Source organism: Tasmannia lanceolata, unplaced genomic scaffold (genome assembly GCF_043159265.1).
Source record: "Tasmannia lanceolata isolate RefF3 unplaced genomic scaffold, GAP_Taslan_0.1 ptg000004l, whole genome shotgun sequence".
Lineage (NCBI taxonomy): Eukaryota > Viridiplantae > Streptophyta > Magnoliopsida > Canellales > Winteraceae > Tasmannia > Tasmannia lanceolata.
In genome coordinates this window covers 12,723,949-12,746,013 of record NW_027518681.1, presented here as the reverse complement: position 1 = coordinate 12,746,013, position 22,065 = coordinate 12,723,949, and the positions used below count along the sequence as shown (strand labels likewise).

The 22,065-nt window shown below is 39.4% G+C and overlaps 2 protein-coding genes across 2 annotated transcripts in view; both read left to right on the top strand.

The window, feature by feature from the left end:
- Positions 1–1,852, top strand: part of LOC143875546 (transducin family protein / WD-40 repeat family protein) — a 57,471-nt gene extending 55,619 nt beyond the window's left edge. Inside the window, exons 21-23 of the mRNA XM_077377118.1 lie at positions 95–160; positions 1,244–1,391; positions 1,557–1,852. Of these exons, the coding sequence (XP_077233233.1) occupies positions 95–160; positions 1,244–1,378 (201 nt within the window). The 3' untranslated portion in view covers positions 1,379–1,391; positions 1,557–1,852. The remainder of the gene's footprint in view (positions 1–94; positions 161–1,243; positions 1,392–1,556) is intronic.
- A 13,267-nt stretch (positions 1,853–15,119) lies between these two features.
- Positions 15,120–16,777, top strand: LOC143875545 (putative galacturonosyltransferase-like 1). The gene has a single exon (XM_077377117.1). It carries the CDS (start codon positions 15,206–15,208, stop codon positions 16,220–16,222), a length of 1,017 nt encoding a protein of 338 aa, XP_077233232.1. The 5' UTR covers positions 15,120–15,205; the 3' UTR covers positions 16,223–16,777.
- Positions 16,778–22,065: the final 5,288 nt, after the last annotated feature.

Below are 22,065 nucleotides of genomic sequence, written 5' to 3'. Positions count from 1 at the left end.
GTTGAAATTAAATGTCTTCTGTTCATACACAAGAAAATCGTAAATTTCATTTCTATGCTCCAGAATATCCTAATGTTTTCTATATCATTCACAGATTGCAGAAGAGGGAAATGAAGTTGTTGATTCGAAATTCCGTGCCCTTGTTGCCATCGGATCACTTGTATCCTTTGAAAATTCGGAATGCGTATACTGGTAGTTTGAATAATGCTATTTTAATTTAGCTTTGATACAAGCTCAACCTAGGACCTTTGCAATAGGCACAAACACGATCCGTAGGTAAGGGATGGGGGGCTCCACTCCCCAAAACACTATCATTCACAGGCATTGGTTTTCTGACACCCTTGTCCTTCACTCCTACACTTGCCAATGGATCTTGCTTTAGTTTGGCTTCTGGTTGAACCTCTCCCTACTCTTTGGAAATGCCAATGTAACATAGACAATTTTGGGGTCCTTCATCAACTGCAGATCCTGAGAATGCTATATTGTTTGGAATTCAGTATTTAATTTTGCATCAGTATTTAATTTTCCCTCAGCATGCAGACACAAGATAAAATAAAACACAATTGACTTTTCTGTGGTGCGCAGCTCTGAAAACAAAGTACTAATGTAATTTGCTGGCGCATGGGATGGAACAATGGAAGCTCTTTGAGTCATCTTATTTTGGTTGGGTGCAAAATAGTGTCCAAGGTCCAAATTTCGATTTTACCAAAAAAAAAAAACGGTGGGGTTGATAATTGACTCGGCTGGTTCTTTATTAAGTTGGTGAGTTTTTCATTGACCCAAGGGAGTCCAACTCGAAACCGAAAGCCCATCTCCTAGTCGAGTCATCCTTTATCAACATTATTCTTACATTTCTGATTGTTACTTTATTTATTGAGCCTACTGCCCCACGTGCATTTCAACAAAATTTTCCTGCCCCATTACAGGCATACTAGAAAAAGAAGTAGAATGGCCTGAAAACAGGCTGAACTGGTGATGCATCATGGGATCATGTTGACATCAGCAAAGGCGATATTTGTTCCATATCAAGCTCGATTTTGTTGTTTTCAGATTTTGCTCTGTTTTGGTTTTAGCTATTTTACTGCCATGTTCTGAGGCTCTTTATAATTTTGAGGAAATAATGGTTTACGCCACTTGGAGGTTTCCAATTTGCAAAACATGATACAAATGGAGGGTTTCTCGTCTACCATTTATATCATGTTTTGCAAATTGAATTGTTGTCCTTGATCTTATTTTCAAACAGATGCTTGAGGGTCTCGTGAAAAGAATAGCTATGGACTTTGATGTTCAGAACATTGCCAAAGCTGCAAAAGCTTCGAAGGAAGCAAAGATTGCCGAAGTGGGATCCGACATTGAACTTATAATCAAAGCTACTTAACACTTCCCTCCAGGTAAATAACTCGTGTCATTTCTGTGATTCATACTCGCACTCATCCACATCCACAGATTTATGAGAAGTCAGTCAAAAAAATTTCTGGTTTCTTTTAATGCTAATTTCAATTTGTGATAAACTGCCTATATACATCAAATAAATTGAATCTGGGACTGCATGTCAGGGCGGAATTGTTGGCGCAGATAAAGATTTTTGTTGATGGATTTTTTCCTCTACACCTATGCGTCGACTATTAAAAGAACTGAGTTGTTTCACTGGTGGGCAAGGATGGGATGACAATTGTGACAAATGGGTCCTTTTTTTTTGAATGGCAATAATTCAAGGGTCCTTTTGGAGTTGTTGGTGAAATGTTTTTTTTTGTTTGTTATGATATTGTTGGGAGATAATCCCTAGAAAACAACACATACATGGAGATTTTTTTTTAATGAATGTTGGTTTAATGAAGCTCTGTTACAAGTATGTCTCCTTCCAAGTAAATGACAATTGGGAAGATCAGTTCCCTCTAATAAAGCAAATGCCATTGATGTTCAATCACTGTTGTAGAATTCTTCCATGAATAAGGTGCTCTTTACATGAAGTGGCTTATATGAACTTTGGAGAGAACAGTTGTGAGGCTTAAGAAAAGATATGACTTAGCGTTATTACTTGTAGTAGCCCATCTATCCTTGGGTATTTTTAGGGAACTGATAAATGCGCCCCTTTTCATTACTAGGGACACCCAGCTACAGTGTATCTATGACTGAAAAGGTAGCAATGTACTTCACATCTAAAGGAATGAAGTGACCTGATTGTGAAAAATAATTTTTTATGGAAAATTATTTCATAGAAAAATGTCCAAGGTCCACTACGTTTTCAGGTTTCATCGAAAATAAGAAAAAATTTAATTCAAAAATAAAATCATGGAAAATGAGTTTATCAAATCTTGAAAAAACTTATTTTTATGGATAAAAAATCTAGAATTTTTTCCCTCAGCATAAAAAAAATCCCTAAAAACTAGAGAGAAAAAAAAAACCTATTTAGAATTTGTTTTTTGTTTTCCTTGTTTTTAGGAGCTTTTCATGCCCCTCCCTGCTACCCTCTAAAGTCTCTCGGTCTCCTGCCCATCTCTCACAACTGGCCCCACAAATATTTCATGAATTCATGGGATATTTTTTCACGGTGCCTAAACATGGCCTTAGTGTACTCACTATACGACCTCATCACGACTAAGAGGGGTGTTGCAAGGCTGCTTCTTGAAGATAGTTGGAGCCTATCACATTACAAGGGAAAGGTTGTAGAACATCTAGAACAAGGGAATGTCAACTTCATATATAGAAGATAGAGCTGTATTAATCCTTAAAGATTTAGAAGATAGAGCTGCGTTAATCCTTAAAGTATGAGAAAATTCTATCATAAGACAAAAGGGAATAGAAGCCCCGATCCATCTTAGAGACGAGCCAAGAAAGTTGTTGTGAAGGATCACGCGCGGCCTTGCCGACTGAGAGGACAGTAACCAATAAAGCCAACTCAGAAACAGCTTATTTTGCCCATTATATTTTTGGAATTTAACACCACTTAATCTGATCTCAAAATGTGGTTTGCACTACTAATTTATTTCAAATGAGTGTACTTGCATCTCCTCAAGAATGCCCAACTATTTCTTATGATCAAATTTTCACGAAAGAGATGCTAAAGAGATTTAAAATAAACTCACAGATAGGATGATGATAAGCATTGTTAAAGAATGAGGCAAAAATTATTTAAGCGGTGTCAACAAATCTAAGTAAATGATCTAGTCAAACACTCATAGTGATAGTTATAAGTATAAAAGATCTAAAAAATACTACTCGTGGTAACCATATATCTGTGTAAAACTCAAGACAGATACTCTTTAGGAGACACTCTAGATCGAAGCAGCCTGATCAAGACAAACACAATTAAGTATTGAGGTCAAGATATCAAATCAATTAGAGCAAAGATGAACATCTCAAGTGGTGAGTCACATTATTTTTGGCCAAGATAGTCACTTGATATGTTTTAAGCCACCAAGATTAGGCAAAATCTTGGGCAATACAAGATTCGGATTGGCTTGAGAACAAAACAGAGTTTTGATCTCAATCTTGTCAACTCTGCAAACATGTTTTCTTCAAAAAGATGGGGTTCGATCAAACAGATCTAGAGGAGAAGATTTGTGTGGGTTATTATTTAGCCACAAATCGATTTGGGTAGCGGCAATAATCCAAACGGGAGTTGATGACCGGCTATGGTTCCAACTTGAGCCGCTTGAACCCCAAAACGATTCAACCCTCTTTCTAAACGATTGCTTGGGAGAGAGAACCCACATCCAAAAAACAATTTTGATGCAGACAGACCCAGCCTAAATTATTTTCAAGAGAGGCAGACGTCTGTTTTGGATTGGGTTGCAATTGGTTGCAATCAAAACTTCCGTCGTTTAATCCAAGATGGGTTTAGGCATAAACGAAGGTGAAAGAGGAGAGATACCCAGGATCAAAACGATTTGGAGGTGGAGCAAGAGTGAAAAACGGCTAGGGTTTCTCATAATGCTTCAAGATTGTTAGAGGAATTAGGTCAAGCAAGAGGTTGCTTGAAGCATTACACCCAAGGTATCTAGTTTGAAATACCAAGTTTGTTGCCTCCAACCCCTATATATATATAGATACACTAGGGTTATAACTAGTTAATGGACTCAGCCCATATGGGCCCACTAGAAATTACATAATTAATGGCTTCCAAAGCAGTGTAGCGTCCCACGTGCAAATAATGCTTAGAGGTATGGCCATAGAGGGTATTAAGATAGTTACTTAGAATGGTTCTTTCCATTTGCCTAGTCCTATCCTATGTTGGTGGGCCAATTCAATCAATGGTCTTGATCGATTTTACCTATATGACAAGATTATGGAAGAGTTCGAATCCGGTCGACTGACATAAAAATTGAACTGTTCTATGGGGCTGATGTTAACAATGTACACTTGTTTTTTAAACTCATCCCTTCACAAAAATTGAAATATACTTTTACAGTCCTTCCTAAAGGAAATTTATTGGGCCTCAGTTATGCCTTGTGTACATAATCAGATCCTTTGATCTAGAATGACAACGATAAATCTAGCCAGTTGGCATTGAGAACATCGATCTTGATCTGATGATCTTAGGCCTTTGATCCATTAAGCCTCCAAGCCATGTTTAGGTGTTATGTCAAGAGTTATACCGTTGATCTCTTAGGTGCCGTTTGGATATGCGGATTTTAGAATCTTGGATTTTAAGTAAGAAATCCAGCTTTTAGAAATCTCTCCCACATCCTGAAATTTCTAAAATCTGGAAACATGGGATGATCTCTTGCTCTCTTGCGACGGAAAGAAAGGTGAGGAAACAGAAAACGACGGTTGGTCTTCTTCTCTCGTCTCCCAACTACGATTTGGAGGAAATACAAGATTCTAAAATCTGCGTATCCAAACGCCCCTTAGTTGTATTCCTTATGCAAGGGTTCGAGACGTCAACAAGACCATGTGGGTCATCTCTTGATGTTCTGCAAGATCAATGGTCTTGTACACTTGCCCTTAACCCAAACACCCAAAATTGCCTTTAACATTGATTGTAAAAGTGACTTTCTGCATAGCAGCGACTCTTTCCTAAAGAACAAAAGCGACATACAAATTGCATTTATATTCACTCACTGCGCAAGTTACTCCTAGGGTGCATTTGGATTGCTGGAATCAGTATCATATCCTGATTATCCTGATTCCGCCCCATTCTGACTTTTGGTTCAAAAAACTTAACGGAATAAAGCGTGTAAATGTGTAATTGACACCGAGGCAGGAATAAATGAGTGAAAAAAAAATGCCAGAATCTGTTTCCCGAAGTTGTATTTTGAATTCACTCTGGTACGGAATGATTTTTATTTTATTTTTTAAGAACCTCTTTTGTATCCTTTGTCCTTGGGACTTGTTACAGATTTTAAAGAAGAAAAACGAGGAAAATGATTGGAAGCCATCCATTATTTGTAGGGGTGTAAATGGATATTCGGAAATTCGATTACTGTCTGCATCCGAATCCGTTTGAAGCGAATATTATCCGAATCCGTTTCAAGCGGATATTATCCGAATCCGTTTATGAGATATCCGGCTCTTAGCGGATGCGAATCTGGTAAATGGTATATCCGATCCGTTTAACATTCGAATCCGAGAAGTAAATCCTTTTTATTTATTATTAATAATATCATTAATATTTATTTTTAGTAATGACACACTATCTTTTGTTTCTATAAGAAAAGTAAATATTCTTTTTAGAAAAAAATATAAAAACAAAAATAGCCCAAACCCATTCCATCAAAATAGCCCAAACTCATTCCATCATATACAAAAAAAAAAGGAAAAATCCAAAGACCACTACCAACACTATCATCCATCCCCATCGCCTCCCTCTCTCTTTGCCTTTGTTTTAAAAGGAAGAAGATGATCTCATATATTTTAGGGTTTGAGAGTTAATTTTGTGAAGAGAATGTAGAGGTCTAGTTTTAAGGTTTGGAAAATTCATTCGAGTAAGTAGGAGAAAAAAGATAAAGTGCTGCAATAAAATGTTCGAATTTACCGGATAAACGGATACGGATAATATCCGAATTCGAACAATATCCGATGGATACGAATTCGGTAATAGATATTAAATATCCGTCGAATCCGAATCCGAATTCGAATTCGGATAGTGTATATTGTAATCGAATTCGAATATAGCCATTTCCGCTCCGAATTCGATCCGTTTACACCCCTAATTATTTGAAATAAACTCTATATATGGTGAAAATTTGTATCTTTTATCTTTTGTGCTACCACATACTTACAAAGTCATGAGTCCTGCACATGCAAGAAAATACAAGTTCAGATACTCGATTATATTTTCTCAATATTCTATATAGGGACATATGAGTCTAGGCATCATGGGGATCTAGGGAAAAGAAAATTGTGAAAAATAATTTTTTTTCATGGAGAAATATTTCATAGAAAAATGTCCAAGGTCCAGTAGATTTTCAGGTTTCTTCAAAATAAGAAAAAATTTAATTTTAAAAAAAAATCATGGAAAATGAGTTTACCAAATGCTGAAAAACTTATTTTTATAGATAAGAAATCTAGAATTATTTCCCTTAGCATAAAAAATCCCTAAAAGCCAGAGAGAGAGAGAAAAAAAAAAAAGCTATTTAGAATTTGTTCTTTGTTTTCCTTGGTTTTAGGAGCTTTTCATGCTCCTCTCCCTTCTACCCTCTCCTGCCCATCTCTCACAACTGGCCCCACAAATATTGCATGGGAAATTTTTTCATGGTTCCTAAACATGGCCTTACTATACAACCTCATCACGACTGAGAGGGGTGTTGCATTGCAGCTTCTTGAAGATATATAGTTGGAGCCTATCGACATACAAGGGAAAGGCTCTAATCCTTAAAGTTGGAGCCTATCAACATCTAGAACAAGGGAATGTCAACTTCATGAAGATAGAGCTGTGTTAATCGTTAAAGTCATTGAGGTAGAAGATAGAGCGGTATTAATCGTCAAAGTCAAAGAGAATAGTGTCATAAGACAAGAGGGAACAAGAGCCCTAATCCATCTTCGAGACGAGCCAAGAAAGTTGTTGTGAAGGATCACTCGCCGGCCTTGCCGACTGAGAGGACAGTAACCAATAAAGCCCTAAGCCAGTCCAACTCAGAAACAGCTTATTTTGGCCATCATATTTTCCGAATTTAACCAACTTAGACTTAATCTGATCTCAAAATGTAGTTTGCACTACTAATTTAATTCAAATGAGTGTACTTGCATCTCCTCAAGAATTCCCAACTATTTCTTATGATCAAATTTTCACGAAAGAGATGCTAAAGAGATTTAAAATAAACTCACAGATGGGATGATGATAAGCATTGTTAAAGAATGAGGCAAAAATTATTTAAGCGGTGTCAACAAATTAATCTAAGTAAACGATCTAGTCAAACACTTATAGTAATAGTTATAAGTATAAAAGATCTAAAAAATACTACTCGTGGTAACCATATATCTGTGTAAAAGTCAAGACAGATACTCTTTAGGAGACACTCTAGATCGAAGCAGCCTGATCAAGACAAACACAATTAAGTATTGAGGTCAAGATATCAAATCAGTTAGAGCAAAGATGAACAGGTCAAGTGGTGAGTCACATTGTTTTTGAACAATTAAATCAAAGACATAAACATTGTAATCGCTGAAAACATTACATTTAATTAGGGCTGCAACTCGAGCAGGGTTTTACCCGACGTGGATCGACCCGACCCGAAAATAGCCTGGGTTGGGTTCAGGTTTCATGGGTTTCAGGTCGAGCCGGGTTGAGCATTCAAAAGCCCACATGAATCTCGGGTCGAGCCGCGTTTGAAGGGGCCCGACCCGACCCGACCCGACCTTAGTTACATAAGTTATAGTATGTACATTTTTTTCTATTGTTAGTTAAAAGTTAAAAGTGAAAACCCATGCACCCACTGTTATTGTATGTGAGTGTAATTTCTGCTTCTATGAGTTGAGTTGATTCAAGTGTTTAATTCAGCATTGTTTGATTGTAATTACAACATTGTTTGATTCAAGTGTAATGTGAGTGTAATTACATCATTGTTTGATTCAAGTGTACTGTGAGTGTAATTTCTACTTTTATGAGTTGAGTTGCCTTGCCAAACAAGAATTTTCCTTAAAAAATTGCGTCAACGTGAAAAAACCCGACCTGACCCGAGATTTATCATGGGTAGGGCCGGGTTTGGGAATCGTGGGTTTTCCGAAAAAAAACCCGACCCGACCCGAGATATTCCTCAGGTAGGGTTGGGTTCTCCAAAACCCGACCCGCCCGACCTGAGTTGCAGCCCTACATTTAATCACACTACTCTCGATATAAATATATTTTACTGCTCAACTCTTGGTTTAATGCATTGTTTATTTAGTCGAACCGGGCTCAAGCTTGACTCGGCCTGACGGTCTCGATGTCTCAGTGTCATCAAATACTCTATCAGAGTTTTAGAAAGGTTAAGTTTTTTATCACTTTCAAAAGCAAGCACAAATTATATTGCCAAAATACCCTTAATGGTCCTTCACAAAAACCAAACAAAGAAGGATAACTTGGAAAAACTTCTACCGTTTGTAAACTGGGATTTTGATTTAGAAGTATCCATCTGTCTTCAGAGGTGTTATCAATAACTTGAGCTCTAATCATGGAAGTTTGAAATAAAGAGAGGGATAACAATGTCAAAAGGAGGGGGGTTGTAAGTTTACACGGCTTAGGTCCTGTTTGCTTTAGATTATGGCAACCGATTGTGGAGTCACCAACCGATTATTGGACCGCTAAATTTGAGTCGAATAATCGGTTGGAGAGTCCACAATAGGTTGTCATAATCTAAAACAAACAGGCTTTTAGTGTAGTCCTAGCGATGAAACTCTAACTAAAGGGCAAAACCCAAAAGCCCATTAAGCGATCCATTGACTTGAATCATTTGAGGCAAAGTATTCATTAAAAATGCAAAAATGTAAATGGTAGAGACTAAGAAGTAGAGTCAAAATTTTCTTCAAAACCCAAAAGTAAAAGATAGTAAACTACAACTAAGTATAAGGGCCCACCTGCTATTTTTGGCTGGCAAAGTTGCCTTAATTGTCATGCCAGGGAGTCTTCATTAAAATATCAACATATTCTCTTTCTTTCAGGTACTGTATTATACGAAGGATCCGTGTAATTAGTTTTAAACCATTACTTAATTTGGCTTACATTCCAAATATATGTATATAATCACTTTCAATCTCCGACTAAATCCATGAATAAATGCAAGTCAGGTTTAGCTAGACAACTCTTTTACTCAAATATAAGGTTGATAAAGCAAAGAATAAGAATAATAAACTTAGGAAACTTCAAGGAAGGTTTCATGAAAGGGAGATGATGTTGCCGTCTACTTGTTTTGGTCCTTCCCAGTTCCCACCTATCTCTTTATTTAGAATTCTTCTGTTACTTCATACAACTCATTGGAGAAATTTTAAATAAAGGAGAATGATTCTATGAGAAGTCTGAATATGAGATATAGATATTAGCAGTTGGATCCAGCACTACCCACGTGACAGTTAGGTGATCCAGACCTTTCATTTAGCAGGCTTTTGTTTCTCTACGCAAAATCCTTTTTTTTTTAAAACAAAAGCCAATACATGTGGTATGCAAATCCATTAAAACTCATACAACCGTACGGTGGAGATACATGATCTGAAAATACCGCTCGCCAGAGAACCCCAATTGTCTAAACAAACTTGTAAACATAAGATTAATAAAAAAAAATGAGCAATGATGCATGATCAGTATTCAAATTCTATGATGGAATGGTTGGATATGCTTAAAATTGTTAACTTACCAACTTCTCCAATAGCTTAAGCTGTTGGAGAAAGGCAGTATTTATCTTTTATATTTTAACACTCCCCCGCACGTGTGGCCCACTTGGCAAACACGTGACACATGTGGTCCCACTTTGGGCCGCCCATCAGATGTGGATTTTTGCTATCCGGTAGGTTTGAACTCGAGACTTTGGCTTTGATACCATGTTAACTTACCAACTTATCCAATAGCTTAAGCTGTTGGAGAAAGGCAGTATTTATCTTTTATATTTTAACAAAAATCACGATTTTCTCGTTGTAGAAGGCCTCGGATGAAATATCTAAACAATTTAGGTGGGTCATGTTCAAGCTTCAATGATCCAAACCATTCTTTTGTAGGGCCCCACCTAGAGATTAGAAGTTTATGAGATGAGTGGAATTACAACGAATTTAGGTGGAAAATACGATTGGCCTTCCTCATGAAAATTATTTGACTTGAATTGGGGCTTAATCTGAAATTGTTTTGTTAGGCGACATGAATTTTCCATCAATATTTCTAGACTTATTCTAAGAAGCTGGCACAGAGAGACACCGACAGTACACGGAAACGGAGAAAAGAGAATGCACCTTTGAAAAAGAGAATACACCTTTGGACTCTGTGTACACGTTCTTTTTTAGGTACGAGGCGACTACTACGGCTTCCGTAACTTGTTTGAGTCCTCGAAAAAGGACAAAAAAGGCATGAACAACTCGCTCGGTTTGATTGGACGACTTTCCCCTAAATGGGGGGCCCACATACTCTCTTGTGGATTTTGACGACTGACGTAGGGCCCACATCCTTTCTATGGGCTTATGGGTTGTGATTTGAATATGAACTGTTCGTTTTAGTGGGTCCCTTTGTTTTTATTGGATCATGAGCAGGAAATTACCAGCGTACAAGATGGCGATTAGTACAATTCTTTGTATTAGTTTTCGTTGATATGTTGGGACCGTCTTAGCGTAGGCCATGCTCAAGATATCATCTCCATAGGATAGGATGGTCGTTTTCTTCGGATATGTTGGATTGTGTTTGGCTAGGCAGAATCAGGAATTAGAATAGGCATCCTGTTCCGATTAACTGCGAACAAAATGAAAAGAAAATTAAAATAAAAAATTTTATTCAAAAAATTCTAGTAAAATTTCACCCATAAGGGGATAGAAACAGATTTCAGCATCGTTTTTCCTTTTCTGCCCCAATATCAATTCCATTTCCAGATTCCTTTTTTTTAGCGGAATCGGAATAGTATGACGATGCTAGGCTGCTAACACCTTATTTTGGCAATCCAAGTGCCCCTCCTTGGATTGTCCCTTGGGTTGGGATAGGGTTAGGGTTGGGAAAATCCAAACCGATTTAATTTCAGTTGGATTAGGGTTGAGGACTTAGGCATCCTGACCAAACGCAAACTCGATCTTCGTCCTCTAATTTTATTGTGATTTCTTAGGGTTATGATTTTGTGTGTGTTCCAGTATTCGCCCTAGGTTAACCAGAATCCAACTTGACTCAATCTGACTCAATTTGGAAAAACAGGTTAGACGGGTTGGAAAAACAGAGCCAAAGGTCTTGAGTTCAAAGCACCCTGATAGCAAAAATCCACATGTGATGGTCGGCCCAAAGTGGGACCACATGTACCACGTGTTTGCCAAGTGGGCCACACGTGCGGGGAGTGTTAAAGTATAAAAGATAAATAACGCCTTTCATCTTGTATGTGTTTCTAAGAAAAGGAATTTGTCCATTTTTTGATGTCTCAAAGGGCGTGGAAACGCATAAGAACTCTTGAATGGAAATTGAAAAGAGATGTAGCTCCACTTCCTTCGGAAATGGTAAGATCTTTGGCGCAAGAAGAAGGGGTTGATCCGTAACATCTTGACTTGGTTCTGCTTCCAACAGCTTAAGCTTTTGGTGAAGTTGGTAAGTTAACAAGAGATTTAGAGATGGGTTGGGTTAGGGTTGACCATCCACGATCTAAGGCTCAAGTTGGGTTGGGTTAAGATTGAGGGAATGCTATCTTGGATTCAGCCAGAGTTGGCCTGAGCCCGATCCAACGCTACAAGAATTGCACCCCTAGGCTCAGTCTATCTAGTCTATCGAAGGCCTTGTTCATTTCAGATTATGGCAACCTACTGTGAGCCCCGAACCAATTATTGTAGTTAGAATTAAATATAATTTTGAGTTCAATAATCAGCTTGGGGCTGACAATCCGTTGTCACACTCTGAAACGAACAGGGCCTAAATTGGAAGATTATGATTATTTTATGGAAGTGATTTTCAGGGCAAATTGTATAAAAATTGGGATCCGAAAATGGTTGGTTTGGATTGTCCAATAATATGGCCCCACTATATTTATTTGGCTGCAGTTTTAGACACTGTAAAAGCTCCTACAATTGGGGGCTGACTTGTCTGACAATCCAAAAAATTTACCTTTTGTCACTCTGTACAGTTGAGAAAGTCTCAAAAAATTCTGAGGTTTAGAATGTTGTGACGGAAGAAACCTCCAGAAGACGAACGGTTCGGATCATCAAATATGTGGACCCTACCTATACTTTTGTTACCCTATTGTGATGAGACTTAGGTAACAGCCACCTTTCAAGTGGACGACATAATAAACTAATGTGAAACGATGGTATGACAAGAGAAAGCTGGACCTGGGCCCATTTATATGATGTGAACATGATCTAGACCCTTCAACAGGAGGCCTCCTACTTGTAGGTACATAACTTAAAACTCACTCCAGCTATTTGGAGAGAGGTTATCTGATGGATGAACATAAAATCCAAGGCTATTTGATCTTGTAGAGTAGATTGATAGATCAAGGGTCTAGGATCATCCGATTGAGGTGTTATCAACAACATTTGGCCAGACTTTAGATCAACGGATCTGATAATGCACAAGAGTCTGAAGTGGGCCCCAATAAGTGTCTTTTAGGAAGGAGTAAAAAAGTGACTTTCTCTTTAGCATTTTTCCACATCATTCCCCAAACCTTATAGATATCTAAATTTGAAGTAAACGAATCACCAAACCCTAAAACCCTACCTTAGAAGAGAAGACCCTTTTGGCTTGATGTTGAATTAAGGCGGTGATCGGTTACATATGAGAAAGTGACACTGGAACCTCCATTCCCTGCTTTTCCGGAAATATATATATATTTTTTTACTGTAATGCCCTTCCGCACTCTATTTTCTCGTGGGTAAAAAAAATATCCAAGTGGCAGCTCGGGCCCACATGGAAAGGGACGTGGCACTCTTCTCTTCTAACCATGTTGTGGGTCCTACAGACGGTCAAGTCTACTTCCGGCAACTAGCCACGTGGTGCTTTAGATGGGGACCAAAACGCCTTTACTTGTCACGAAAATAACATTGCCAGCCACGTCTTCTAGTACATTCCACCTATGTATTGAAAAAAAAATGTATTTCGAATAATCGGGTCCATGAATATTGTTGATCATCACACACTTGGTCCCACCATGATCAGATGATTCTAGGCCATTCATCGAGCATGATAAAGAAGACTTGCTTAGGAAACTTGCCTAAAAGCGAGGTTGCTTAGGAAACTTGGAGTTTAATTTTCCTTTTATAGATCAGGAGTCCTAGGCAGTTTAGGAAACTTGCCTTTTGTGGAGTCTTATGATTGGTCGACTTGCTTAAGAAGTCAGTTTCCATATTTCTCCCCACTAATAGCGAGGTTGCCTATTTGGGTACGTTTACTGAGATTAGAGCTTTTGAAAGGGAGGTGAAATGACCTTAGTACCGTCGGTTGCCATTCTAGAACCTCCGAATATCTCGTCAGCTCCTTATTAGAGGTCGGATTTTCACCCCAACGGTAAGGATTTAGATCATTGACATCCACATGTACATTTACTAACTATTATCATTATTTGATGCTACTCTTGCTTTGGTGTGGCACATGCACTCCTGTCTTTATTGGAAAACTTCCTTAATTGGTCATTTAGAGTTTTTAGTGAGGGCCCGTTTGGATACCTGATGCATTTGTATTTTGATTTGGATTTGAGTTTTGGATACAAAATACATCCATCATCTTCATGAACATGTTTTAAGAGAGTGAGGAAGAGAGAGAGGGAGGGAGGAAGGGAGGTCTCACTGCTGCCGGAGCAACGTCGAGGAGCAACGACAGCGAAGGAAGTTGCCACAAATATTGATTTCCAAATAATGTCTCGCAGAACAGATTTGAAAATCGGAATTTTTTGCACCGTCGTAGCTGATTTGGAAAATTTTAGGATTTGATCTAGTTCAAAATGTCAACTAAATTCAAATTTAAATCTTGTGGGTATCCAAACGTGGCCTAAGGGAATTTCTAGCGTCCATCGCAAAAGGCATTCCGCGGCTCGTCTGTGAGACAGACCAGCCACCTCATGAATGGAGACAACAGCTGAACCTAGTAAATCCATTTTAGTAATCATGCCACCTCGTGAATGGAGACAACAGCTGACCCTAGCAAATCCCTAATCCGAACGAGGCAGGGTTGATGGAAATGTGTCAGATTTGACCATTGGTATTTGGGTTAATGGATCAAGGGGCTAGATCATCCGATCAAGGTAGGGTCGATGTAGATGAGTCAGATTTGACCATCGGTGTTTTCTGTTCAAATAAACGGAACGGAACCGATAAAATGTCCACATGAGAAAAGTGAGTCGTAAAAAAGTGGGTGTTAAATAAATATGGATGAGAAATTGAGGTCCACCTGCTCGTCTATGCTTCCGTATATTCAAAATAAAGGGTATTCGTGTCATTTTGCTTCAAGGACGACAGGGTACCTTTTTCCGTAGTTTCTCTTTCTCGTTTCTTAATGGTGGGCGCTGAGTTGGAGCTGTCCAACCGACGAAGATATCTCAACACTCAGACACAGACAGAGGGAGAGAGTCCTCACCATTAATAATAAATCTGGTCTTCACAATTTAAATTCTTCTTCACTCACTTTTATTCTTGTGGAAGGCTGAAAATTAATCCAGCTAAAACATATGTTCCTTAAGAAGCAAGTGAAAGGATGATTTATAACTAGGTGAAACAGCAAATCTTCATCTATTAATTACTTCTTTGTAAATATTTGAGTTTTTTTATTATTTGGGATGTATTCAAGTTTAAAAGAGGGGAACGAAATTTCGGGACTCTTTCATTTATACGGAGAAGAATTTAATTTTACAAATGTCCTAAGTAAGAAATTGAAACTATAAAGAAGAACATCATTTCAGAGACAACGAAGTCAGAGAGGCAAGGTGGGCCCCAGTGTCAATAACCAATGAGATTAAAATTACTTCGAAAAATATAGGGATAAAGAGATGAAACTAGTGTGAACCCAAAGACTTTCCTTACAATCCTAGACTTCTCACCAACTTGGGTTCAAAGCCAAGAACCCTGTCTCTCTATCTCTCAGTTCCTTTTAAAGGCCTTTAAACCCCCTCTTTTCTCTAAACCTCCACCCACCATGTCTAAATCTACGCACCCCTCTCTCCTCATCTTCCTCTTCCTCTTCCTCAATCTCACCTATGCAGCTCAATACCGAGAAGCCCCAGAATTCTACAATTCCCCAAACTGCTCTTCCATCCCTACAGATGACGATCCTCTCCTCTGCTCACCCAACACAGTCCACGTAGCAATGACCCTCGATTCCGCCTACCTCCGTGGATCAATGGCTGCGATCCTCTCCGTACTCCAACACTCCTCATGCCCTCAAAACATAGAATTCCACTTTGTAGCCTCCTCATCTGACTCAGACCTCCGTAACAAAATATCCATCTCATTCCCATACCTCCGATTCCGAGTCTACCACTTCGAAGACTCGTCCGTGTCACGACTCATCTCGACCTCACTCCGAGCCGCGTTAGATCGTCCCTTAAACTACGCGCGTACCTACCTCGCCTCAGTCCTACCAACCTGCGTCCACCGAGTCGTCTACCTAGACTCGGACCTCGTCCTAGTCGACGACATTGCGAAACTCACTGCGACTCGACTCGGCGAGTCATCCGTTCTCGCCGCCCCCGAGTACTGTAATGCAAATTTTACTTCCTACTTCACACCCACCTTCTGGTCTAACCCTTCTCTTTCTCTAACTTTTGAGGGTAGGAAAGCTTGTTATTTTAATACTGGGGTTATGGTAATTGATCTGGACCGTTGGAGGGCGGGAGATTATACGGCTAAGATTGAAGAATGGATGGAGTTACAAAAAAGGATGAGGATCTATGAGTTGGGTTCTTTACCACCTTTTTTGCTTGTTTTTGCCGGAAATATTGCACCGGTGGATCACCGGTGGAATCAGCATGGTCTAGGCGGTGATAATTTCAGGGGACTTTGCCGGAATTTGCATCCGGGTGCGGTGAGTTTACTGCATTGGAGTGGGAAGGGGAAGCCGTGGGCCCGGCTAGATGCAAATCGTCCCTGTCCGTTGGATGCTCTATGGGCCCCTTACGATCTGTTACAAACACCCTTTGTTTTGGATTCGTGAGGACGCACCCCTAGCGCACGTTAGAGGAATGTGCCACCGATGCAATTGAAGGAGGGCCCCACGCACGTTACAGATATGATGGCTCTTGCCTGGTTGGTTCTTTTTGCATGTTAGGAGTGACCTAACATTTTAACGAATGGAAAGGGGAGGTGCGGATATCATTTTCCACATGCATATATACTTTGAGAGATTTTGTATACGATTGTGTAGAAAAGAAGGGTCTATACAGTATCGTGAAAATTGTAGATGAAAGGGGAGATGAAGAAAAAACGTTTTTCTAGAAGTTCTCATTTGTGTGGGGTGGGCCCCATCCACATGTTGTTCTTTACTTTTCTATGATTTGTATGTAATTCTTGAATAAAATAGGAAAAGAGACCTGGATTTAAAATTTCGGTTTTGTCCTTCAACATAACTGTATTAGTTTAGGACATTTTTATATACTAATTAATTGCGTTGGAGAATAATATGTATTGAGATGCCCAATAGGCATCCTCAAGGGAGATTAGAATGATTTTGTAGACAAGATTATTGTGTCTTTTTTTGTTTGTTTCTTTCTTTTATGCTTGTTTGGATTGTGGGAATTTTCTAGAAATTAAAGTCTGGAAAATAAAAACTTTTCCATAATCTATTGCTTTTCCCTCACACAAAGAAGTAACGTAAACTGCCGGAGTTAGATTTTTCTCTAGAGTGGCCTTCAAATTCATAATAATATCCCTCTTAATAAACAATAATCACATCATTTCCCTTTAAATATGGCCATTATAGGTGTTGATGCCGAAATCTGAACTTGAGCCTCGAAAAGTGGTGACGACGAGCTCGGTTTTATGGAGATGGCCTGCGAGTTAGAGGGCCAGGAGTTTTGGACTCTGGAAACCCTCCGATGCTCAAGTCAGTGAATGGCACCAGGCAGAGGATCTCAAAGCAATGATGAGAAATAGAACTCTGAGAGTGGTTAAGGGTTGAAAGAAGATGGGTGCCTTGGCCGGGGCTCCCTTTTGTAGATCTGAAGCCAAAGACAATCTAGAAACTCGCCTTTCGTGGAGTTTGGTCATTGGGTGACCTGCCTTATGGATCTGTTTCCCCCTTTATACTCCACCCTAGCTAGGTTGCTAATTTGAAAGGTGGTTACCAAGGTTAGGAGGTAGGGAAGAGCCCTCCATTGGCATTTTGAATCACTTGGAGTATTTGTCCAGCATGGCACCATGTGGCGAGCCCCTATTTGAGGTCGGTTATTTCCCCTAACAATAGGAATAGTACTTCTTGCTGTTTTTTTTTTCCTAGATTTTGTTTTTCAAAATTTGAGGAAAACAATATGATTATTGCTTATTTAAATGGAGAGGAATACTAAACTCAAGGGCGCCCTTACAAAAATCAGATGAAAGGGCACCCCCAATGGATGGACATCACCAGAGTGCATTTAAATATGGAGGTCGAGTTTGGGTCAAGGCCATCCAAATGATGATGTTTATCCAACCTGAGCCCCGGGTCGAGGATGGTCATCCTTAGCCCAACCTGTCTAACCTTTTTTTCTTTTTCCCAAATTAGTTCAGGTTGAGTTGGGATGAGTTCGAGTAAAACTATGTCCAAAAAAAAAAACACATAACCTTGAGAAATCAAGAAAAAATAGAGGACGGAGGTCAAGTTCGGGTTGGATCGGGTTGCCCAAGACCTCAACACTAACCCAACCCGAAATTAAATCCGATTGGCTTTTCCAGATCCTAGACCAACCCAACCCGAGCCAAAATTAGGTTGAAACCATAGTTTTAAAACTCCTCTGCATCATCGTGGACTCTCACGAGTTGGCTTCCTTTTCCCTTGGCCGAGTTCCACGTTCGGCATTTTGCCAGTAAAAAAAACTCCTTTGACTCTTCAGAGTTGCGATTGCGTCTACCGAGTACTCAACTGCGTCAACCGTGTTCTTGGCCTCGACCGCACCGACTCGACAAGGATTTTTCTTCGGCTGCCTTCTGTGCTGCATCCACATTTTTAAACATTGATTGAAACCCATTGGTTTCGGGTTGAGCACAACCCAAGTTGCACCCCGAATTAGATTGCCTATTTATATCCCAGGTTAAGAAAGCCCTAATCCTTTTTTTCTAATTTTGACAAAATACCCCCCTAAAAGTCTAAAACAAGTTTTTTGTCGGGACCTGGTAGAACTCAACCTTAAAAGCTAGCTATTAGGGGGAGGGTTCCCATTCCCTTATAGCCCATCCACGTCCATTTTATTTTTCCAATATGGGATTTCTTGCCTTTGCGTGGAACCCCCAACAAAAAAGCAAGAAATCTCACATGGGAAGAAGTGATAGGATGTGGATGGGCCTGTAACGACCTGGGCACCTTCCCCTTAACAATTAGCTTTTGGTGAGTTCTACCTGGGTACCATCATTTTTTATGGACATGGGATTATTGGGGCATTTGAGAGAGAGAGAGAGAGAGAGAGAGAGAGAGAGAGAGAGAGATTAGAAGGCACGTTATATAAGTTAATGTGACACCTTATGGATAGAAATAGGAGAAACAGAGAGCTTGGCTGTGTGGGAAGCGAAGACGGATTCAAGGATTCACTTGGAGGTGCTTTCAAGTTTGGTCTTCACACATTGTGAGCCATAAGTATGTTAGAGTTGAAGTAAGAAATTTTTCCTATAATCTCTTATAGGAAATTTTTCCTATAATCTCACGTTTATTGCTCATCGTTGAAGATGATTTTTCTACTGTGGATGTATGCAGTCTTGCCAAACTACGTAAAATATTTGTATTATATTGTGACTTGAGGGTCGTTCACAATTTTTATCGTGTATGTGCCGTTTATATTATGGCAGCCCCAGCAAATTTATTTCTACATATATTAATTTATGTTTATATTAATATCGAACACAAACCCCTTCCCACCATGTCCACGAGGATAAGGTTTGCAATATCAGATATTAAGTGTGTGTGAGAGAGGGAGAGGGAGAGAGAGAGAGAGGGGGGGAAAGAGACAGCGAGACATTTAAAGCCCTGCACCGTAAAGCTTTGACACAAAAATAATTGAGTAGAAAAAAGGAGGCATTTCACAAGGCCAGTGGGAACGAATTTGGTGAGGCCTAAATTCAACATCTCAGGTGGGTCTGGCAAGCACATGTAGACGTGGGGTTTGGGGCGTGAATATGATGTCACCACCCCTTTTCTCACCATTTTCCACCGCCATAGTTTTTCTCTTTCTGAAAATGAAGTAAAGGGCAACTCTGGAGTAATCTTCCCAGCAAAATCCGATCTAATTATGCACAAAAGAACGGAAAAGTAGAAATAAAGGCAAAACCTATTAATACCGAGATTTTAAGTGATTGATCTTCACTAGAAGAAAGAAAATTATAATGATTACATTGGATTATAGTCCCAAACCTGCAAACTGTAATTCTTTCCCTTTCCCCTCTCCCTCTTTCCCTTTCTCTCTTTCTTACTCTCACCTATATTTTGTGGACCTGGGAAAAAGTGACCTGGACCCGCAGGTCCACCCGGCCCGCCCGTAAATTACGGGTCCAGGTCACCAATCATTAACCCGTTTGAAATTGACCCGTGGGTACACCAGGCCCGTCAAAATTGGGCCGGGCCAGGTGGACCCGCGGGTGCCTGTACTTGCAAAAGGTTTTATTTTGGCACTTTTGACTTTTTTCCATAATGGTCATAATTTTGGCTTTTTCCTTGTAGTTTTTTCAGTAATTGTCACATCTTTTTCCTTCATTTTTCTACTTTTCTACCATTTTTCCGTAATTTCTCATTTAAAACTTATTACCCATTATTATTATTTATTGCTGTTAATTATTGCTGGCCACCTTTTCACATATCGTACTTCTGCCGATCTTTGCAATTTGTACCACGTCGAAAATAAGACAAATCTCTCAAACAGTGGACATAAATGGTTGGTGAAGGTGGTTAGCAAATCCCTGTACAAACAAAGAAAATCTTAAAAAATATAACAAAAATCAGGGTGACCGGGTCGACCCGGCCCGTAAGGGCCGGTGCTGGTCCTAGCTTAGTGACCCGTAAAATTTTCCGGGTCAAAATGACCTGGCCCGTTTGACCTGGACCCGTACGGGCCGGGTCAAACCCGGCCCGCCCGTTTTCTAGGTCTAATTTTTTGGTAGATAAGTTGGGAGATGATTTTTTCACACCCCTCCCACCCCCCCCAAAGGATAACGCGCCTCCCTTTTAACATGATTTGACGTAAAAAAGCGTTAAACTCTGCCCACAATTCACGTTAAAGGGGGGTGCATTATCCTGCAGGGGGTGAAAAAAATATCGCAGAACCCAAAATCATATAAATATTAGGAAACCATAGTGATGGGAGCTTCCCCTAGAGCAGTCATTTTTTGCATAATACAAACAAAGAGGGGTGGAAATGGTGGAAAAGAGGATGGAAAAATGTCATTTCAGGTAAAAAAATATTAGGGGTTGCGTGGAGAGTTCTCTCTTTATTGATGGTTCTTGGCTCACTTTCAATCAGCCTAAAATAAATCATTAGTATTAATTTTGATTCAATTGAAATCCTTTTAATGTAATTAGAAGCTCTTAATCATTGAGAGCACAGGAGAATATAGACCTCGGCCAACGATGTGAAGTTAGCACAATCCACACCCTTCATTTGAGGGTTTCTATTTTGCATCTCACCACAAAAATTTGGCTGTTACTTCAAATTCTTATAACCATTCATTTATCAAGATTTTAAATAACCTTTAAGTCGCCCAAATTCTTCCATATAGAGAAATTTACATTTATAAGATAATCAGTAGTTAAAGAAAAGCTTACATTTATCAGGTTTTACATAACCTGGAGGGCTACTCAAGTTTACAAATTAAGCTAAGGCCTTGATTGTTTTGGATTTTGAGAAACTATTGTGAGTCCAAAACTGATTATTGGACTTACAATCAAACAGGGCCTTAATTTTAAGTCCAATAATCAGTTTCGGACTCACAATCGTTTCTGAAACTCCAATACAAGTAGGGCCTAAGTGGGAGATTAACCAAGTCTTTTCTCATGCTAGGGGGTATCTTATAGTTTCTTTCTTTCTTTTAACCTTAGGAGAATTTATATGGTGGAAGACCTTGTATGCACGTGCAGCCCAAAAGTACAGTGGGCCCACATTGTTTGGGTGATCCAAACTGTTTATTTGCTGGGCCTTACGTAGATAGGGCATGCCCAAAAAATCTTTTCCATAGGATGATCCCAACACTCTGATTTGTGGAGGTTTAAATTCTCCTAAGGTTATCCTATGGTGAAGATCTTCTGGGCTCACCCTATCTACGTAAGGGCCCAAAAATTCTACGACTTACTGCCCCCATTTTAGATGGCACGGTAATGAAAAATCAACAATTTTAAATCATCTTCCGGTCCTCGTTCTATGGGTATGGCATATCTATGCGGAGACGGAAAAAATGAATGGGTTAGATCATTCATTCATGTGGGCCCTTCTCTGCACAGCCGTCTAGGATGTTAAATCTCCAACAGGATATTTCACATTGTGGGCCAATGTTGGATGGGCCGAATTGGCTGTCAAAAAACCAGACCAAAGAGATTACTCATTTGTTGGTCAATCAAATTTTGCTCCATGAAATGTTGATCTTTGCCTACTTTTGTTCCAACCTTGATTTGGAAGTTAGCACCCATACTGACCCAAGATAGTGATATCTTTGGCACCCTTGTAGGACCCACCGAGTGAGTATATATTTTGGACCGTATGATGTTTTCCACAGATAATGTTAGTATGATCACAATCGTACATTTCATGGGCCCTTTTTTCTTCCATTTTTTGAATTTTGAACTTCTTGCGTCGGCACTATTAAATTCCCAAACCAATCGTACAAGCC